This window comes from Silurus meridionalis, chromosome 8 (assembly GCF_014805685.1).
Source record: "Silurus meridionalis isolate SWU-2019-XX chromosome 8, ASM1480568v1, whole genome shotgun sequence".
NCBI lineage: Eukaryota > Metazoa > Chordata > Actinopteri > Siluriformes > Siluridae > Silurus > Silurus meridionalis.
In genome coordinates, this window is record NC_060891.1 from 9,713,343 (window position 1) to 9,737,096 (window position 23,754).

General features: G+C 36.6%; 1 protein-coding gene across 2 annotated transcripts in view; it reads right to left on the bottom strand.

The window, feature by feature from the left end:
• The window catches only part of LOC124390010 (disintegrin and metalloproteinase domain-containing protein 12-like), a 125,826-nt gene that overhangs the window by 13,994 nt on the left and 88,078 nt on the right, over positions 1 to 23,754 (bottom strand). For both annotated transcript variants that reach the window (XM_046855683.1, XM_046855682.1), the window contains exons 12-14: positions 5,108 to 5,285; positions 3,417 to 3,506; positions 2,184 to 2,379 (exon numbers count right to left, since the gene is read on the bottom strand). In XM_046855683.1, coding sequence (XP_046711639.1) covers positions 2,184 to 2,379; positions 3,417 to 3,506; positions 5,108 to 5,285 — 464 coding nt within the window. The remainder of the gene's footprint in view (positions 1 to 2,183; positions 2,380 to 3,416; positions 3,507 to 5,107; positions 5,286 to 23,754) is intronic.

Here is a 23,754-nt window from a genome sequence, read left to right on the forward strand (position 1 = left end):
CACTGCATAATGTGGATGTTATATGAACATTAAATTAAATTTGTCTGTCAAGTTGTCTCATAATAATAATAATAAAAATAATAATAATAATAATTTTGTTTTGCAGTGCAAACCTGCAAAATGACAAGATTCTTCCACTAAATCAATTACATTTTTATCTTTTTATTATTTGTGTATACACCATACAAACCCGATTCCAAAAAAGTTGGGACACTAAACAAATTGTTATAATTTACAAATTTCATAAACTTCACAATAGAATATATGATAACATATCAAATGTTGAAAGTGAGACATTTTGAAATGTCATGCCAAATATTGGCTCATTTTGGATTTAATGATAGCTATAAATTCCAAAAAAGTTGGGACAGGTAGCAATAAGAGGCTGGAAAAGTTAAATGTACATATAAGGAACAGCTGGAGGAACAATTTGCAACTTATTAGGTCAATTGGCAACATGATTGGGTATAAAAAAGAGCCTCTCAGAGTGGCAGTGTTTCTCAGATATCAAGATGGGCAGAGGATCACCAATTCCCCCAATGCTGTGGCAAAAAATAGTGGAGCAATATCAGAAAGGAGTTTCTCAGAGAAAAATTGCAAAAAGTTTGAAGTTATCATCATCTACAGTGCATAATATCATCCAAAGATTCAGAGAATCTGGAACAATCTCTGTGCGTAAGGGTCAAGGCCGAAAAACCATACTGGATGCCCGTGATCTTCGGGCCCTTAGACGGCACTGCATCACATACAGGAATGCTACTGTAATAGAAATCACAGCATGGGCTCAGGAATACTTCCAGAAAACATTGTTGGTGAACACAATCCACCGTGCCATTCGCCGTTGCCGGCTAAAACTTTATAGGTCAAAAAAGAAGCCATATCTAAACATAATCCAAAAGCGCAGGCGTTTTCTCTGCGCCAAGGCTCATTTAAAATGGACTGTGGCAAAGTGGAAAACTGTTCTGTGGTCAGAGGAATCAAAATTTGAAGTTCTTTTTGGAAAACTGGGACGTGATGTCATCTGGACTAAAGAGGATAAGGACAACCCAAGTTGTGATCAGCGCTCAGTTCAGAAGCCTGCATCTCTGATGGTATGGGGTTGCATGAGTGCGTGTGGCATGGGCAGCTTACACCTCTGGAAAGGCACCATCAATGCTGAAAGGTATATCCAAGTTCTAGAAAAACATGTGGTCCCATTCAGATGTCGTCTCCTTCAGGGAAGACCTTGCATTTTCCAACATGACAATGCCAGACCACATACTGCATCGAAAACATTTGGTGCATCATAAAGAGGAAGCTGCGACAAAGAAGACCTAAGACAGTTGAGCAACTAGAAGCCTGTATTAAACAAGAATGGGACAACATTCCTATTTCTAAACTCTCCTCAGTCACCAGACATATGCAGACTGTTATAAAAAGAAGAGTGGAGTCACACAGTGGTAAACATGGCCTTGTCCCAACTTTTTTGAGATCTGTTGATGCCATGAAATTTACCCAACTTTTTTGAACAACAATTTTTCCCATAAAATGAGAATTTTTTTCAGTTTAAACATTTGATATGTCATCTATGTTGTATTCTGAATAAAATATTGAAATTTGAAACTTCCACATCATTGCATTCTATTTTTATTCACAATTTGTTCAGTGTCCCAACTTTTTTGGAATCGGGTTTGTATATTAGCACCTCACTTTTAAGAGAGCATTATAATATTTATCATAACAAACGTAAATGCTTTTCTGTACTTTTTCATCTTGCCTAGGCTGTGATTTTAGTAAAGATCACAGACATTACTATAAAATAAATAAGGAGAGATGGGTAAGAGAAAGAATTGTGAGAAAAAATTTAGAAAATTTGGTAGTAGTCAATCTTCCTGCCTAAAGATAAATAAGCTTTTCTCAAACCGTGTATACATTTCATGCTTTTAACAAGTTATGGGATAATTATTTACATAAACAAATGGACATACAACCAAACAATTCTGCTGGTTGTCAAAATGTCTGTGATTGAATGAAAGAAATCTAAAGAACTGTAAAAGACTGTATTTGAAGTGTATCATATGCCATGAAGACTACTATGCTGATGGAGTTTCAGGTGTTAAATGGGTCATTGGGACCATTCAAATGTTAGGAATATTGTATAGGTTTTTCTTCTCATTTATATAAAGCTTTGTTAATAAACAAACCTGGACCCCAGAGTGTAATGCACTGCTGTTCATGGGTTTGGCAGATGCCATTGTAACAGTAACCATCAACGGCATGGCATGCATGCCCATCATAGAGGTAAACGTTGGCTGGGCAGTGGGGACTTGAACCAGTGCAGAACTCAGGCAGGTCACATGAGTTACTTGAATCTCTGCATGGCGTTCCAGCAGGCTTCAACTTTAAACACACATAGGCACATGTTGAAACATATTCATCCCAGGGTTAAGAAGTTTAATAGAAGGCAAATAATATCATATAATTAATTTAACACTAAAGCACTAAGAAAAACATGAATGATTCTCTCAGCTATCCTAATATGTATTAATACAGGATAAAGAATAGCTTGGGAAGTTCACTGATGCATGACATGAAGAATTAATACAATAACATAAACACACAATGTACCATAGTATATTACCTAAAAGCTGCCAATGCCTGCTGAGATGTGTTGTGTTTTGTAGATTTTCAACATTGTAAATTCAACATTTTTACATTTTAAATGATACATTTTAACATTTTAACAAGGTGTCTTTGGAATGGGATCATGTGATCAAATTCAATACATGATCAATACACACACACACACACACACACACACACACACACACACACACACACACACACACACACAAACACAAACACAAAAATATTTATGTATAGACAAACACTCACACATACTCTAAAACACAAAGAACACCACAAGAACAGGGAAGTGTAGCTTTTGCTGAAATAACAATAGTGGCATCACAGTGTGCACAACCCAAAGCGCTGCACAGTGTTTCATAACCCACAATTCAAATAAGTAAAAATTGTGACTGTGCAGCAACACTGGACTTCATTTCCAAGCGATTCTTCGAGTGCTTAACTCTACACAATGCATGCCAAATCGTGTCAGCTGAGCTATGAGCCAAAAGATATCTGCATGACCTTGCCAGCCTAAAAACAGTGCTGATTGTAAGCTGGCTCAGTATTTCTGTCCTTATTCAGTCAGTGAACTTTGTGGGCAGATTTATGTGTCTGAAACCTTTAGAGGAAATTTAGTGTGTGCCTTTGCAGTGTAAATGACATTTCATGTTGCGCTCACTAATGGCGCAAAGAGAATGCGTTTTCCATGCTGTCCCTTTTTTCAACCCTTTGAGAATGAGAATGTGGTGGAGGAGAGACAGAAGTAGGGAGTGAGTCAAAACAGAGACATGTACAGATCAAACGAGTACCTTGCAGTCCTCGCAGCACTGTCCGTGTGCGCAAACAGCATTTTCTTTGAGAGTACAGGTAGTTGCATTGCAGCATGGGTTCACACACTCCTGAAATTAATATGCACGCACGTGCACACACACACACACACACACATCTGTTAGGAAGTTTTTGTACAGTTCTTTCTGTTGGTGTGTGTATAACATGTGGTTTAGATTAATTTACTGTATGAGGAACGGGGTAGTGATTTAAATACCCATCAGAGAAAAAATACTGAAACAAATGAAATGTGTAACCAGGATGTGTGTGTGTTGCCAGAAAATATCCGGTTTTCATCAGCACTTCACAATTGAAGGAAAGGCGAGATGTCTTTCAAATGTAAGAAGAGGAAAAAAGAGGTCAAAAAGAAAGAGTCCAAGAAACAACTCTAACAACTGCAGAATTGGTTTAACAGAAAAACATCGACTAAACACGCACCAGGTGTTTGTTTTATAGAAGAACTCATTTAGGACATTTCACATGGGTTTTAATTGAGCCAAGGGTTTGTTTTTCTCTCTTTTACTTCCTCTACTTAATTATTTTTGTCTGTTAACATAGCCCAGATATGTTGTCCTGTGTTGGCAGACCAGGCCTGGGTGAGGCTTGAGCTCTTTTGGCTAAGATTGGGCTTTTATAAAATCTGTTGTGCATGCATTAAAAGAGAGAAAATAGGTGGAGGTCCCTCATCTGGCATCCAATAAAGTCCCTTTGTTTGGCATTCATCCTTCCTTTGGCTTGTATTCTCTGCATCCTTCCAGATGTGTGAATGTGTTGGTAAACGCCTTGTCAAGTCTAAGTTATTAAGAACACATGGAGTATGAAGAATTTCGGCCTTGCCCTAATTTAAACCCATCAATCTGACCAAACCCAACAGTCTCTGAAATGTCAACCTGATAAACTGTCAAAGCCATCAAGGCTTTTGGTAAAGGCCTGAATTAGATCATATAAAGGAGTTGCTTGCATTCTTTACATTGCCATTCAGAGCATTTTTTTAGCAGTTTAACCGAGTTTTTTAAATGTAGTATCACTTGTTTAGTGTAGCACCAGGGTTCTGGAGGAACGTTGTCTCCTTTTTCTGTGCACTGTGTAGAGTAGAAATGACAATAAAAGCCTCTTGACTTGACTTGACTTGACTGGCACAACAAGGTATAATGTTATACAAAAATAATCAATGACTGGTTAGTGTGACTAAATAGAATAAAACATTTAATAAATTCACAAAAACAACATGACAAATGTTTTTCTAGTTTTCTATGTAATACATTAATAATTACATTTAATGCTGTGGAACATACTAGAAGTTAGTTAATGTTCACTTCTCTTCCTCTTATTGTCTCTCCTTGTTTTTCTCTGTAAGTTAATGTAAGACAAAAAGGCTGCTTACAGTCACAAATCAGCTATACAGAAATTGTCTCAATTCAGAATTAATTTCAGATTAATACATTTATTTCTATCAATGATAATTTGTCCTACTTAAAAAACTTATAATAAAATAATTTTTACTTTTCGTTCATTGAGCATCCAGAATCAACTTACAGTGTATAGAAACAATAACATATTTTTGTAGCTTATTATTTCTTTTTATTGAATACTTTAAATGTTAGCAAGTGTCACGTGTTCTGCAACTGATATATGAGCTAATCAAAAAATCAAGAAGAGTCATTAATCTTACCTCAGGCTCTCCACAGTCACACTCTTCTCCTTCCTCCACATAGCCATTGCCACATTTCTGTCCCCCATACAATACTTTGACCTCTGGAATGTTGTAGAGACACATACCCACTCCCTTGTCCAAACTGGCTGCAAGATCTTTCTTGCTGCATGTGCTGAACACAGTAGGGAATGGGTAGCTAAGAAAGAGAAAACATAAACATTTGGCTTCATATTAAATCTTGCATTGATTATAAAATACTGTACTGTTCACATAGAAAGCACTGACTCACTCTTACTTTAGGTTACGCTGCCATAGCTAGTCTTGCTGGATTCCCTACTTGGACCCTGATCACTGCACAGTGTCTTTTACTTTTATATAACCATAAGTATACTTAATAATCCTTATTTCTCTCTCACTGACACCCTTCTACTCTCTCAACAATGATGGAACTAAAATGACATACGGTGCCACCCAGATGAGGATTGTTCTATTTTGAGTCTGGTTCCTCTCAATGTTCTTCCTCATACCATCTTAGGGAGTTTTCCTGGCCACTTTTTTCACTCACTTGCTAAGTAGGCATAAATGTATAAATTAGGCACTAACATATAAATTAAAATTTTATAACCTAATTATCTCTGTAAATGTGTTTTGTGACAATGTCTTTTGTTGAAAGCATTATACAAATAAAACGTCTCTAAATTACGTATGTAACTGTAGTTCCCTGAGGGGACGAGACGCTGCGTTGCGGTGCTTTGGGACACGGCCACGTTGTCCATGCTCTGAAATAATGTGTGCAATCAATCAAAATTGGAAGCAGGCCGGCGGTGTGACGTCACGACCAGGAAGCTATAAAACACACGTGGAGTAAAGCCCGCACCAGCTTCTGTAAAGGAAAGTAAGTGCTGAAGGGACGCCAGCCAGTGTTGCATAGAGACGCAGCATTGCATTCCTTCAGTGAACTAGGGTTACATACATAACCTAGAGACGTTCCCTTTCAGGAACTCAAGCTGCGTCGCAACACTTTAGGAATGAGAGTCCAATACCACCACACTGACCAATCCCTGACTAGTGTGAGTCGGCACAGTGACACCAATGGACAGAGGAGTGGCACAGAGGTCGAGGTTATAAAACCTGACCAAGGTCAGCGGGATGGACCAGCCCACAGTGTCGCAAAGGTCTTGGAGAGACACTCCAGAGGACCAAGCCTTAGAGGCTGCGACACTCCGGGTCGAGTGCGATCTGACTCCGAAGGGCACGTGGAGACCAGAGGACTCGTAGAAAGACGTCAAAGACTCGTAGGATTATCGTCGATAATCAATCTGCTAAGAGTTTGTTTATGAGCAGGGAGCCCTCTCCTGGGGGAGTGGGCCGTAGCAGATTAATAATTGTTCTGACTTCCTCCAAGGACTTGTCCTGTGGACATAGCAGTCCAGTGCTCGGACAGGACACAGCCAGTTTAGCTTCTCCTGGTCTGGGGTCTGAAATGGAGGAGGATTGAATGCCAGATCTTAACAGGTCGTGGGACGACCGAGGGCACCTTGGGGATGTAACCCGCTCTAGGGTGCAGGAAGGCACTGGCCATGCCTGGAGTGAACTCCAGAAAGGAGGGGGGCACAGCGAGGGCTTGTAAATCACCTACTCTCCTCAGAGAGCAGATACCGGGCAAGAACGCAGTCTTAACTGAAAAGTGCCTCCATGAAGCCTTGGCCAAAGGCTCAAAAGGGGCTCAGATAAAACCACTAGCCAGGTCCCACCCAGTCACTCTAGGTCTCACGCCAAAATGGCGGACGCATAGACTTTAAGGGTGGAAAAAGCCAAACCTTTTAAGAACTGTTCCTGCAGGATCTGCAGTACTGAACCAGCCAGGCAGTGGACTGTGTCTAATTGGTGCTCGCCGCATACAACCTCCTTGTAGAGAGAGCTGGAGCTGGGAAATGGTCTCTACCACCTCGGTGGAGAGACCAAAGCCTCCGAGCTGTTCCCTCTTAGGGGCCACAGCCACAGCCTCCATAGCTCTGCTTAACTGCTTGACAGTCAGTAACTGCCCTTCTCTGACCTTCCTGATGGCTGTGAGGATGGACAAAATGCGGGCAGGAGAAAGCTGCGTGCGCATAGTTGTCAAATCCTATATAATGCCAAGATAGGTTTTTCTCTGTGATTGGGAAAGCACACTCTTCCCAGCGTTCAGTCAAAACCCCAGCTCCTTCATTTGAGCGAGAACGACATCTGGATGCCGGACTGCTAACTGCTCTGATCAAGCTAATATCAACCAGTCGTCGATATAATTGAGGATGTGAATGCGCTGGAGTCTCCGGGAAGCCAAAGCCGCATCCACACATTTCGTGAAGGTGCAGGGTGACAAGGCAAGGCGAAATGAAAGAAACCGATATTGGTAAGCTTCAACCCCAAAAGCAAACCTCAGCAACTTCCTGTGAGAAGGAAGGATAGGTACATGAAAGTACGCATCCTTTACATCTACCATGAAAAAAAACAGTCCTCGGATCTGATCTGAGACACGACCTGCTTGAGGATCAGCATTTTGAACCGGAGTCTCGTTAAAGAGTGGTTCAGCTGACATAGATCTAGTGGGGCGTTCAGCAGCATGGCCATGTCCCTCTCAGAAATTACTGTGGTAAGCCACAGATGTCTCTTTGTGGATGTTAAGGTTAGGATGTCTTGCACCTGATGTCTCCCACATCCAACTCTCATAGCAGGTTGGCTTGGTATGCCTGTAACACCGCCATGGTGTGACCTGCCGAGGCGTATGCCTTACCCACCAGCACTGACATAGTATGTAGGGGCTTGGTGGGTCGTGTCGGGGCCTTAAGGGAGGATGCCACACCCAGAAAGAGATAGCCTGCTAGCTTCAACCCCAGGCATGACTCCATAACCATGAATCCTGAGCTCCATGACGTTGGAATACACCGCGGTCTTGGGGCTAAAGCGGGGGGTGAGAAGGGCCCAGGACCTGGACACCTCATCTGGACACCTCACCTCATCAGGACCTCACCTCATCACCTCACACGTTGCGATGCCGGGAGCAAAAATCACTCATCTGGCTTTATGCTCATCGGCTGGCCAAGCTATATCTAGCTTCTCTACGGCCTGTGTCACAACCTTCAGGAGCTCCTCGCTCTCGGGCTTGCTAGCTGCTGCTCCCCCCCAAACAAGCCACACAAACACAACCGAAAAGTGTGCTTGGATTTTTTCTGTGCCTTCATTTATTTATTTTTTTGACAGACAAAGACGAACACAACATTAACATTTTCACACAGAGCGCTTCATGAAAAAACAAAAGCTCAACTCCACTTCACTCCATGTCCGTTTTATAGCTTCCTGGTCATAACGTCACCCCACCGTTGACAGCCTGCCTCCAATTTTGACTGATTATTTTAGTGCATGGACAACACAGCCTCGTTCCCAAAATGTTGCAACGCAGCTCGAGTTGCTGAAAAGGACCTGAGTTTAATTGAAGTGAATATGACCATTCATTCTTGTTTTTGGAGCTTATGTAAGATGGTATGAATAAACAATGAGCATAGTTATGTACAGAGAGGAGCTTGCTTACAAGGTGACATTTTTCCCTTGCAAAGAAAAATCTGACCAAATTTCACAATTTAACGTCTTATCTTTGATATATATGAAAAAAAATCCTAGAAGAACATAGATCAGTGTAATTATGTTCTTACTCTTTGACATGCATGCAGCAAATTGCAAAGAAAAGATAAACTCTGCCAAGTCTAAATGGCATGGTGGAAATCTGCCTCTAGGAGCATGATTATACAGAGAAAAACCCAGTTTCTAAATACAGCTTGACCATATCACTCTAACAACCAAAGAAGGCAGTCTGAGCATCATTTTAATCTCTCTCAGTCAAAAAGCGGTCACTCATGACAAGCTGGAACAAAGTCATGGGGCAATGAGAAAGATGAGCTCATTTGTTTCACCTTATCAAATTGAGACTGCTCCATATAAAAATAGCTGTCTAAAAGTTCTAACTCTTTGAGACACAGAAACATTAAGTCACTTAATTAAGCAACAAAGAAGTCAAACACCAGAGCATGCTCATGAATAAACACATGTTGCAAAATTTTCCACGTTAGTAGATCTCTGCATGAATGCAGGGACAAGTAAATTTACATTCTGATGATCATAAAAGTAATGACGCTTGGCGATAACCCACATGGTATTTACTACATGCTGTTTATTTTATAATCTTCATTATGTATAGGTAAATGAATAACTGATTTTATCAGTGATTAGTCATTATTGCTTCATCTCAAAATTAATGTTTATTATCATATGCACTTTAAAAGTGTGTGTGAATACGTGTGAGAGAAATGAGAAAGATAGATAATCAGAAAGGTTAATCATCAAAGCAACATGCAGGTAAGTCACATTTGCTCTTTACTTTCACAGTTTGACTTTTGATCAAATTGGATATTTTATAAATACATATTTCATCGGGTTTTTCAACATCAATTGCCACAAAAAGATGGTTTGTGCTAGGACAAAGATACCCTGACCAGATATGTCTTTTATGTTCTTTCTTTAATCCAAAATTGAGATGCAAAAAAAATATTTAGGTTTTTTTTGTTTTTTTTTTGGCATATCTATCTATCTATCTATCTATCTATCTATCTATCTATCTATCTATCTATCTATCTATCTATCTATCTATATATATATATATATTTCAAGCCAAATGATGGTATTTGAACATATTTGATTAGCAGTATTAAATAAGTACATTTAATTATAGAACAAAAACAAAAGTTGCATACAGTAAACATTAGCTGTAATAATTTTATTATTCAATTTAAATTTTAATTTATTTGCATTAAATATACAAAATATTTCTGCAAGGGATTGCTCAGCTTTTACTATTAGTAATGCAAAAACATCCACAACACCAAAACTTCTTCAGGTCATGGCTACTTTTTGGCTTTCTGAAAAGCAATGTGTACCCTGTGGCTCATATATACACACTTGAGCAAAAGCTTTATATAGCTAAATGTTGATAAGAAAATGCTTTTAATGTTTATAAGAAAAATTATTGGTCAGGAAATTAGCAAGAATCATTAAATTCACCCCTGAGAGCTCCTGTGCCAACATTTGTGCATTTAGTTTTGCTGCAGTGACCCTGCAAGCTAAAAATAGGGAAATTCACTTAAAGTATTGTGTTTTTGTATGCAAAAGGTAAATTCATAGCACCTGAATAAAACAGACAATGCAAAGTTTGAGAAGTCAGATCTGTGTTCACATTTTTCAACTACTCATCAACTGTTTAAATGGAAAAACACAGATTTTTCTTTCTATAAAAAAATGTCTGTAAATCTTTAGCATTTAAAGAAATCAAAGACAAAATTATGTATTCTGTTATTTATCTATTTGTTAAATTTGTGCTAATTTGACTATTAAAAATGTAATACATGCAAGTTCATTTGTTTGTACATCAACAGTACTCTTACATGTACTGCCGGAAACAATCAAATGCATTACACTCATTAGAATTCAATCCATACAGTGCATGGATTTTATTTTAACATTATTTACCGCTAAGTGGTTATGAAAATAACTGCATGCGTATGATAAAAAATGTACTGAGTCACAATACTGACTCAGGACTACAGTTTGCTCTGATCACCATCACTGCACCCCGCAACACTGATTATGTGTAATAAATGGACATTCGGTGCAACTCAGATGAGGGCGGGTTCCCTCTTGAGTCTGGTTCCTCTCAAGGTTTCTTCCTTATGCTATCTCGGGGAGTTTTTCCTTGCCACAGTCGCCACCGACTCGCTCATCAGGGACAAATTTACACTTAACAAAATAAATTGTAAGAACTTAAAACAGAAGAGAAATAAAATAAGCATTAAAACACAACAATTAAAATAAATGTTAAGAAGCAGACGACTAAGCACACCCTTTACTACCCAACAAAGGATTTGGTGAATAAGTGGGTCTAAAGTTTTGCTTTAAAAGTAGAGAAATCCCTTTCAAAGGTGAGATCAGGAGGGAGGCAATTCCAAAGCTTAGGAGCTGCTACTGAGAATGTACTCTTGTTCTAGGCATTTCAAACAAGAGATGATTAGAGGATCTGAGAGTTCAGCCATGGATGGATAAGTTCATTTAAATAGGCTGGGGCCGTACCAGACAGAGATTTGAAAACAAATAATAGGATTTTATATTGAATCCTGTATTGTACAGGGAACCAGTGGAGAGAACATCTTATTCATTTTTATCACCACATTATCGTTGTAAAGCTGCTTGGAGACAATGTTCATTGTTAAAAGCACTATACAAATAAAAATGAATTGAATTACTTCTTTGCTTTCATGTAAATTGATATCAACGTTTTGATGGTCTATGGTGCAGTGAAGAATACTTCATACAGAATTGCCTCAACTATTTGTTCATCAATTTGTTTAGAGAACAAAACACTGAAAATAACGTCACTACCATTTCACTTTGTCCTTACGCTTGGCACCCACATTCCCACATAACCTCATCCCTTTAAGCCTGCCCTTTTTGTGCCTTTTTAACTCTGCACTTCCATTTGCAAAGGCATTACCTCTTACAAAAGGAAATTCAGTGTAAGGTTTTAATGCTTCTTGTAAAAGGAAGCAGGAGGACACTGCTGGGAATCAAACCTTCCTGTGTCAGGATAGATTGTCACCAGTGCTATTAAAGAACATCCAACATAGCAAATAAAGATGCTGTTATCACTTAGGCTGTACTCACTTTTGTTGCCAGCTATTAAAACAATAATGGCTGTATGTTCAGGGGACAGTAAATCTGTACTGTTAAACATGCTGCACATTGACTACTCTAAAGTTTTATTTCTTGAGAAGATATACTAAAATGTTTCCTGAAATATAATAATGCAATTATAATCAATATTGTACTTTTTGTCATGTAGTTTATAATAAACAATGCAATATTTAAAAGTGTTTAAGTATTACTAGAGACAACCTATGTAATAAGACTAAATTTAAACACCTCATCTTTTTAAATCTTGATTTATTATGAGTCAAGCTGCACTTTAAAAGCAAGATCACTAAATCTTTTTTGCAGTCAGCAGGAAATACATTGAGATATCCTGTCATTATAGATTTACAGTATTTTTATTTATAAAATAAAATTATGCATTTATCACAGTTAATACTTAATTACATAACACATGAAAGGCAAGTGGATGATATTAAGAAATAGGTATGGTTCAGTGGATATTCAGTTAAAGTAACCTTTTATTATTTTTTTTAAGTAAAAATAACTTCAATAACAGCAAAAAAAAAAATCATAGACCCCCTGGCTCAGCTTCACAGATCCCTGCAAGCCAGACCCAACTATGAATATCATTGGTATATACAGTATTACAAAAAATAGATTAAAAAAACGTGTGTGTGTGTGGCCTGGCATCCCATCGTGGTTGTTTTCTAATTTTACACCCAGTGCCATTTTCTGAGCTGCAAAGCATAATTTAAAGCCACAAATAAATATTTGAATTGTGACTAATCTATAGACTTTTATATATGCATTGCCTTGTGATTCCAAGGCCCAAAACAATTGTACAAAATTTCAACAACTTTGCACAGTAGAGAATGCTATCAATAGCTGAAGAGTCAATCCATGAAAAACCTGCTTTAGGAAAAGAGTGGAATGTCCATGGCATTTCACTTTATTCTGCCCCTCATTACCTTCACACCAAGTTCATTTCCTAGTGTTTAACCTCCTACTATAACCTAATTTCTGATGAAATATCAGGAAAAAAGGAATGCCTTTCAAATGTTGAACCCAGTCTTTTTACTGACAACATGTCATAGCAGTGAGAAATCAATACCGAAGCACTAATGGCCATAACATTTGGCAGTAAGAAGCATACTTCATTAGTTTGTTGCAGCGGAGGTGTGGTCAAGTGTCAGCTTTAGACAGAAGGAAGGCAAGCAAAGTGGCAGGTAACACGTAATGATTCTCACTAGTGGCTTTTTGCAGTCTAGTTTGTGTCTACCCAGTCGGCCACATCCAAAAGAGACAGCTGGCAACACAAAGATTTATTGTTGCAATATTAACCACTACACTGAAAAGTAAAAATAAAAAATAGGATGTAAAAAGAGCCCTTGCTTATGTAACATTCTATCTTCAGTCATTCAAGCCTTTCTCCATACGCTCACTTGAAAGCTGATGTCACATAATTAGGGCTGCTGTTATCGATTATTTTAGTAATCGAGTATTTTAGCCATTATTCCATCGATTTATCAAGTAATTGGATAAGAAGGACTTTTTTTTAATTAAAAAGCAAAAATGGATCTCTTGAAATGAAGTAATTTGTTTGCCTTTTGAGAAAAATGTAAATTTTTATTGCAGAAATTGCATACAAGAATATAATGGAAAACTAAATTCATTTAGTGCATTTAACAGCCATATTACCTCAAAATACAAATCGAGTTGCTTTTATTAAGTCCCTCTGTAGCGGTGGTGTTACGGGAAACTATTAGTTTAATGAAACTCATAATTATTCTCATTCATGTATTTATTTATTTAATCTCGCACAGTACCATGATGTGGTTTTCTTGTCCCCGGAAAGCTGCTTGAAATCTTCCACGGACTAAATCAGTGTATTTATCGCCAGCTTTAAAAACGTGCTCCACTACCTGCTATAAAAATCAACTTCAAAAATGGTAACCGCACCGTGTTTTATTTATGGTTTAGTTTGAAATGATCACAAACTTTAGAAACTTTTTGGTGATATTTTTTGACCTGAATCTTCTTCTCGCCCTTTGCTGTTTTCTTCCCGTTCCTCTATTTTTCATTCTGCAACGTTTTCTATGTTACCTGTCCAGTGCGTCTGTAATGCATCAGTAACAATGGTCCATGGGTAACATCGTGCTCCGTATTTCGTAAAATAGACTAAACGAAATTAATTTGCTTCGATTCATGTTTTTAATTGAATTACTCAAGTATTTATTACAGTCCGAAACACAATATAAATTCAAAAGTGGATGCACGTGTAGATTTTTAATTGTGAGCATAGCAAGTATAGCAAGTTTAAAAAAAAGTGCAACACTAGAAACAAAAACAAGACAAAAGCTAAAAACTAGGAGCATGACAAGGTAAACACAGCAAGGAACAGAGTAGACATCAACAAATAGGTGTGAGTGATTAGTGACTGGCATTGGAATGACTGATTGGAATCCAGAGCTATCCCAAGCCCTCCTTCAGTTTCCTCTTTCCAAAACTTGTCACAGCAATATTGATCAAACAAGTTTCCTTTTAATAAAATATTAATTTTAGCTTAGAAATAAAAGTTGTTTTCAGCAGTTTTCAGACTGCTGTCTTTTGAGCAACATCTTTCTTTTCGAAGTCAAACCAGCTCCACGTGAGGTCATGTAAAGTCATGTAAAGAAAAACTATAATTTACCTACTTGGAATGTCAAAACAACAATTATAATATTACCATAGATAATCCTGTGTAAAATTCAGTTGTCTTTGTGAATCAATCCACATTTTAATACTGTCATTATGTTGCCACATTAATAATAATTATTATAATAATAATTGAATAATTAAATGGATATTTATATTAATAAAATAATAAATAAATCAGTGATTCTGAATTTAGACCAGCAGAGAACGCCTTTCTGGCTCTGACAGCCCACCAATAGTATCTATTGAGGTGAATGTCCAACATACATACATACATATATCAGTATACAGGTACTATATGCAACTTACGACCTTTCGACCTTACGACCACAATCGCTAGCCGCGGCGTACAACAGTGCGTACCAGCTTCCGGCATCATTTCACAGTACTGTACACATAGCCTACTCTACTTACGACCATCATGTTACGACCGATTTGTCGGTCCCAAGTGGTCGTAAGTTGATGACTACCTGTAATATAATTAATTAATATTATTGATAACATTATTATAATATAATATAAAATATTATTAGTAATATTTGATTCATCTTTTATTTTTCGACTTTATACATTAGTGCACACAGACTAACTGCTGTTTTACAACACAAAAAAAAAAATAAACTGTGCCTAATAGGATCTGTTATAAGCTGCTGAATTATGTAGCTGAACTCCATATTCCAAAATTAAACCAAATTTGGAGTGATTCATGGTTTAATGCTTTATATTAAGCAATGCAGTAGCAGTGTACATGTATTAAACTTGTTTATTTTGCCATGAATAATTGGCATCTTTTAAATAAGATTTCATTAGTGTTGCATTTGTATGTTTTTACAAAATGTTCTCTTGCTTAAAGGCAGTGGCCTGAGATATTACTGCGGAAATAAAATTGAGACCTCTACTCAAGTTACATCTGCTGTGATCAGAAATGAGAACTGCACACCTTACGAAAAACTTTCTCACCATTAATACTGGTGTCACCAACTTTAGATACTTAATTCATCAATGCTGAATAAGGCACAGTGTGAAAAATGACATGAAGACCAAGAAGCCAGACAAAGTTTGTGCTGGGAGGGATAGAATATTAATGGAAAATGCAAGAAAGTCTCTTGGCATGTTTTGTATTTTGGCACCAAAGCTTGGCTCAGGAGTAACAGGAGCTTGGAGCATTTGGCATGGAGCAAAGCTGGAAAGCCTGGTGGCAGGTCAGACTGGTTCACGGAGCTTGGAACTAAGCATTCAGCAAACTGAGCTGTAAAGAGTGTGCGAGTGCCATTTCCCTGCCAGTGCGCTCTCCAGCCATGCTGCAGGAAGTATGCAGATAAGGAAAGCCAGCCATGCACACAAGCATGAAAAACATACCCACACACCCACACACACGAGTCAAGTGTGCGTGTCCACTCAGACCCTCTCATATTCAATGCTTGCCTCGCTGTCTTCTCCGTTGCCAAACCAAACCAATCCCTCTGTTCCTAGCCACAATCTGTGCAACCCCCTAAACTTCCCCTCTGGAATCACTTTACATAACTATCTCAGTGCCCAGCAAATCCTTCAGCCCACAATCACACTTCACTTCCATGTTTGGTCCACTAAATCCTTAAAGTAATTCCCAGGCCCAGTAACGTAATAACGTTACTCAAACCACCAAAAAGCTTAAATTTACACAACTCACCCACACCCTTTTTTTTCAAGGACAGGGAAAAACATCTGCTTATAGAAAATACAGTTTAAATCAGCTATATGACTTTCAAAGCCATCAACATTATACAGCCAACTCTAGAAGTATTTGCACTCTTTAAGGAAAAAAAAAATCAAACGAACATGCAAATATACATTTAAAAAATGTCAATTACAAAGTCAATTATAAAATAGTTGCAAATAATAAGGGAAGTGACTAAATTGGTTTCAATTCATGAAACCAAACACATGTGCTGGAATGTACCAAGTAGGTGGCACAGAAAAATATCTCAATGATGATAAATCATTTGCTGGTGGAAGTATCGTCATCTTGTTTGCTTTTTGGTATAGCCCTTGATTCTAATGCTTTTAATTTGGGAGATTTTTGCAAACACTGAATGGGAATTGAATCATTTTTCTTTTATGTTGCAGTTTGCAGTAAATCATATATTAAGTAGTAATGGTGTGGTGGTGTTTTTCCTTATACTGATATGGTACTATTCATTAAACTAAAATGGGGTATTAAATAAGATTCTAGATAAAGAAAAGGCAAACAAAATAATTTTATATACATCATTAGGCCTAGGTGATAAACCTATTAAATGTTTTTTAATAATCTATGTTTTCCTATATACCATCAAGAAAGGCATTTAAGAAAATAAGAAAAAAATTGCATAGTCTTATTTCTCTCGACTTTACACGCAACTAACGTTTCTATTCAGCGGGTGAAAGTTGAAAGTTGGCATCAATGAACTGCACAAAATCAGAAGTTTCTGAACTGTTTTTTTTTTTTCATGGGTCTGACTCACACCAACACAATGGCTCATTAGAATTAAGCAGTGTTTTAACCTTATGAGATGTGATCCCATGTCTGCTATGCTACAGGTCTGCTGTAAATTTGTAATAATTAGGTAAGAAATAATCTATGGCTACAGTAGGTGTTGATGGGTATAATGCATGGATTAGCTGTGGATTATTAATTTTATAGTGTAGGCATTTGCCAGCATTAGCAAGTTCAAACTGGCATTGATGTTTTTTAGTGCAAAACTGACAATATACGGTATTTTTCGGACTATAAGACGCTACTTTTTTCCCATGTTTTGAACACCGCAGCTTAAACAACGAAGCGGCTAATTTATGAATTTTTCCTGGGTTTTTCCCTGTTTCACAAACTTGAATGAAATTTTCAAACGGAAACGAAAAAACGCACCTCTCCTGTGTTCTGAGCTGCATGGTTTCAGGAGAAAAACTTCCAACGGTGGGGATTTTTAAACGCACGACAATACGAAAAGATAAACTCCCGAGAGAAATAGTTGTGAAAGGAAAGAGGAAGACCGTGAACAATGACTTACTTGGTAGGCTACTGTTTAGATACAAGCTGTTGTAGCGCGTTGAGTCTGGGTCATGGGAGAGCTCACTAACTCCAGTTGCAACAGAAATCATAAAAGCACAGACAGGTTTCCAAAACTCATGCTTTTTTAAATTTTTCTTGGAAACAGCGTTACGGGTTAGTCAAAGAAACATATAAATGAGCGTCAGAAAATAATAAGGAAAAAATCCTCGTCTTGAACACACACATTAATAGTGGAAAATGCAGTGGCATGCTATTCCCAAAATACCGCTATGCTCCTAAAGGAAGCGCAAAATATTTCACCCGTTACACCGTGTGTAACATGTCTTTCGTTAAAGCCTGTGTAAAGTTCATTAGTGTAGACACCTGCGGCTTATTTATGTTAAAAATAAAAATATTTGTAAAGTTCAGTGGGTGCGGCTTATATATAGGCGCGCTTTATAGTCTGGAAATTACGGTGTGTATATATATATATATATATATATATATATATATATATATATATATATATATATATATATATATATATATTTATTTATTTTTTTAACATAAATAAGCCTAACTAATGAACTAATGTACTTTACACAGGCTTTAACGAAAGACACGTTACACGGTGTAATGGGTAAAATATGTTGCGCTTCCTTTAGAGCATAGTAGTATTTTGTTTACTAAACTGCAACACAACATACAAGATAATTTATTACCTTAGAATGTTATATATATATATATATATATATATATATATATATATATATATATATATATATATATATATATATATAAAACATTCTAATGTAATAATTTATCTTGTATGTTGTGTTGCAGTTTGCAATAAACCATACATGAGGCAGTAAAGGTGTGGTGTTGTTCTTTATACTGATTACTGGCATTATTTGATAAACTAAAATGGGGTACTGATCAAGTCAATTCTAAAATAAAGAAGGGCAAAACATTATTCATCCAGTTACACCATTATATATATATATATATATATATATATATATATATATATATATATATATATATATATATATATATATATATATATATATATATATATATATATATATATATATATATACACGTAATGCAGTTAACGCAGTTTATTATTGTGAACATCAACATCAATTTTAAATAAAATACCTACTGGGTCTAAATAACAAATATATTAATAACTAATACAGATCTGAATATACAGTATCTTACAAAAGTAGGTACACCCCTCACATTTTAGCAACTATTTTAGTATATGTGAGGGGTGTGTATTCACTTTTGTGAAATATATATAAGATGTAGGATTCTTCCTGCTCTCAGAGATAAAATAGTGCAAAAGGTTTACATTAATTTAAATTCATAAACAAAGAAATAGTTTTTAAAGAGAGGGTTATAGAGAGAGAGTATGAGAGATCAGATGTGTAAGAATAATGTATGTCTGTGCCATGCCTCTACTATAATAAATATGTTGGTGTTAATTCTGTGTGCTTTTTTTTTAGTTATGTTTCTCATCTCAACATTCTCCAGTTTGTTAAATTCGTCTTGTGTTACGGCCTGTTTTTTTTAAATCATCATATAAGGTCAATGAAAAGCAAAACTTATTTATTTAGCTCAATAAAGTCATTAGAAAATAAAATAGCTGTCTCACTCTGTATGTTACTGTGGTTACATTTGTTTAAATGGCAGCACATTAATTTAGAGCAGTGATCAACTACCTAGAGTTACCCATCGAATGCTTAAACAAACAACTTCCAACCAGAATCAAGTATTCAAACTGACTTTACTAATAGACTAAACATATTAAACATATTAAACAGCAGGTACTGCAGGCTGTTACAATATATATATATAAGTTCATACTTGAATGAAACAAGGCTGTTGGCTATATTTGGCACATAGGCCTTGAGTTTGACATGTGCATTAAAGAGTAAAATGGTTGTATGTGTGTGTGTGTGTGTGTGTGTGCAGAAACATCAGAAGTTTTCTGAAGTTCCCTGTTTTTTCAGAAAACCAATCACTCCAAAACATCATGCTGTGTGGACCTCTGTTCAAGCGCCAGTGCACCTGCAGTGCTTTTGACATCTTACAGCGTGTTTTTCTTTAGTTGGAAGAAGTGAGATCAGATCTAAAGCAAAGCCAGCTTTTTCCCCCCACAAGTAAGCACAACTGACAGGACTGATCATGAAAAACAAATTATAAAAAAAAAGAGTGAAAGGAGAGAGCGAGAGAGAAATAGTAAAAGACTGAGATAGAAAAAAAAATTTGTTGAGGAAAAAAAAAAACAACAGCTAAAATCATGGAAAGATTGTTTACAATTCATCTACACAGCAGGTCAACTTGACTCCCTAGTTCATTTGCAGGAAAGTAAATGTGCTCGCTCTCTCAATCTCTCTCTCTCTTTCTCTCTCTCACCCACACACATACACACACGCATGCTGTTGATTATTATTTCAGCTGAGCGTGTGTGTTGCATGAAAGTTCCTGGAAGAGGTTGAGAGTTCCAATGGATAATGTTAGCTTAAAGCCCTCCCGACAAGGCCAAAACTTAAAAAACATTAATCAAACTACCCTTTGGAATCTTTAGTCTTGCAGCACAGGCTATCAGTACACCTCATATCAAAAACCCACTCCGACATTCACACTCTTACATCTCCACATTCACACGCTGACTCTTCTATATTCCTATTTGACATCCAACAGTACACGTTTATCACCTCTTTTAACACTGAAAGGAAAAGTAATGCAAAGCTCGATATTATATAGCTCATTTTACACCCGGACCTTTTTGGCACTGTATACTGACTGACCTTATTAATGCTGCGCTGATAAGACATCAGTGAAATGTGGAAGCAGACAGTCATTTAATCAGTGCTGTTAAGTAGCGTTTACCAATCTGGAATCAGGACACCATTGTGCTGTGCATTGCTGAGGCAATAACAGAGTAGTCTGTGATTAGACATGCAGACATAGCAATAAAAGGCCATAGAGATATGCATTCTGAGATAACATCAGATGTCCTTTTTTCACAAATGTCATCTGACATGATTCATATTGCAGGCACATTTGTTTTTCTCATAGGGTTGAGAGTAACTAAAGATAGGGTTCAGGAAAGTTCATAATCCAAACTGCATTTCTACCTGAATAATTAATATTAGAAGAAGAAGAAGAAGAAGAAGAAGAAGAAGAAGAAGAAGAAGAAGAAAAGAAGAGGAAAAAACTAAAAGAAAAAGAAGACGATTATGTGGTCTGTCAATAATTTTGGACCAGGTGGATGCATGATGGAATCACTAATGGATAACAGTAATCCAGGTTTGGGACAACCTTGGGCAATCATCACCTTTCACAAGATATAATCTGCAATAAACCAAAATACCCACAGTGATCCATTAAACAGCCAACTGTTTTAACAACACACAGCGGAGCTATAAAAAAGCAACTGCAGATCCAAACACTACTATACAATTCTTGGCAAAAAAATGGGCCAAGGCCACAAAACAAACAATGATGCTTTGAACAGTCTTAACGACAAACGATTGGTCAGGAAATAAGCAAGAATTAAACAATAAAGAAAAAGTATATTAACATGGGATAGCTTATTCCTTTTTCCCAAATTCTTTAAATGCCATGTGGGTAAACTTATGGACAGCTTTTTTTAAAAAGAAAAGTCAAATGTTATTCCATTTAACATTGATAGCTTCAAACAGTTGAGTTTGTGAACCAAGACGTTCAATTTTACATAAATATTCAAAAATCTGTATTATTATTTTACCTTTGTGGACAAGAAAACTATATGGGTAAATTTTTACTCTTTCTAGCTTATTCAAAAACAGTTAACTCCACAAAAGCAAACTAACAAACTGTGGCACACAAATCTACAGAGTGCATTTATTTAATTCTTGCTCATTTACTGGTCGAAGATTTGTTGTTAAGATTTCAGAAGCTAAATATTTTGCATAATCCTCTTTGCTCCTGAAGGGCCAACACACTTATCCTTACCCTATCCTTAACATGCTGGCAAATGGAAAGACAATTAAGTCTTCTCTTTTTTTTAATGTTTGCATAATGAACCTGTTAATGGGGGGCACTTGGACACTAGTGGCATGTTTGGTTAACATGTAATTATGATTCTCACTGATATAATGCACCAAGTGGTCTATTGGCTTTGCTAAAGATGACCAGTGAAGCTGTTATATCCCTTTGAAGAAGGAATCCTCTCAAAACTATATGCCATTCTAAGGTCACTGAATAGCATTGGAATTACTTTGTTCAGGAGATTTACCTGTTCCTTTTACATCTGTACATCACTCTCATTCTTTCGCTTTCTCTCTCTCTGCTCATAAATCTGGAAACCGTACAGGTATTGTCAGCACTCATCACATAATTCAAGCTTGTCCTCACTTTCTTACAAACTTCTTTCCTGTTTTTATTCCCTGTCCATAACACTATCTCTCTATCCACTCATGCATCTTTCTGCTTTACTTCAGTCTGTCTGTCTAACCTATTCCTTTATCTCTCTTTCTCTTTTCGGTTTGCTTATGTACCTGCCCTCAGTACTGGCCTTGAATCTGTCTGTCAGTTTGAGTGGTTTGAACATTTGGATGCATGCAAGCAGTTGTGTGTGTTGATTTTATAACATAGTCTGCACACTTAATACTGATTGGATGAAAGGTTTGTAGAAGGGTCACAGGTATTTCTGGTCAGTTTAATTACCATTTGAAATTAATACATTACTTTATAACAACTGCAACCGAAGTAACCATGCAGTTGCATAGAGAGAGACCACCATTGTAAAATTTTATAATTTCCTTACTCATTTAACTCATATGGTTAATACTTTGTAATTATTCTTTATTTAAAAAATTCTAATGAAGATAAAAATTATATAAATGAGAAAAGTTGTATTATTAGTAGCAGCAAAGCAGCAGAAGTGAATGTAATACACACATATGTATACAGACTGTTGATACACCAAGAGGGGATGCTACACAGTGGTAAACTTGGCTGTATCCCAAATTTTGAGATGTGATGCAGCTATCAATTTCATTTTTTTTCTCCTTAAAATGGTACGTTTCTTTAATTTAAACATTTGATATGTTTTATATTTTCAATTGTCTTGTGCCTTCTAGTTTTTTTCCCCTTTGTTGTGGTTCCCTATCCTTTTCCTAGCCATAGTCTTGTCATTTGTTGTTGCTACTCAGTGGGTTGTTTTTTTTTTTTTTTTTTTGATTACAAGTTTTACATCTGCCTTCAATAAAATCATTTTGTATAAAAAAAAACAAGTTTAATCCAGTATATTTTTGGAAACTGTGCATGGCACTATCCTATACATGAACTTCGAACTGCCCACAATATTGCCTGTTGTAGATGTCTGCAATTTGCAAAATCCTGTGATATAGAAATCTGTGTGCACCACTAGTAAATTGCTTCCCACAGGAAGACTGGGTAAAAAGAAGACGATTATGTCTTCCTTTTCCTATACTATAACATTTTTGGCAAGTGTTTGAGTGATATTTGAGTTACTGTTTAGGTGAAGTATTAAGCTTTAAACTCAACATTGAATTAAAATCCATACACAGTGTTTTGTTCAACAAATGCACAGACAACAAAATGACAAAGAAATGAATTTGTAGCTGTTAGTTTGGTCCTTGGTAAACCTACAAGCATGTATAGTATGTCTTTTCATGTGCATTATTTTTTGCATTTATAGTTGAACCCAGTAAGGAAGTCTGTGTCCCTCTTTTAAGAAGTAAAGGAAAAAATAGACTTTTCCTGACTACAATAACACACACAACCTCTCTAATCTAACAAACACATGGGCCACTGTGTTTTTGTAGAGAGATGTGTTTGCAGGATGTGCATCACAATTTCACCACACACACACACACACACACACACACACACACACACACACACACACACACACACACACACACACACACACACACACACACATATATATATATATATATATATATATATATATATATATATATATATATATATATATATGTGAAAGCACAACACGTATGCAATTAGGTAGTAAAAAAAAAAAAGGTGTAAATATCCCCAGAATATATTTTAGATTTTAGATTGCCCAAAGTAGCTAATGACAGCTTGGCAAGTTCATGGCATTCATAAATTAGATTCTCGAGATGGTCACCTGGAATGGTTTTCAATTCACAGGTGTGCCTTCTTAAATGTTAATTTGTAACATTTCCTG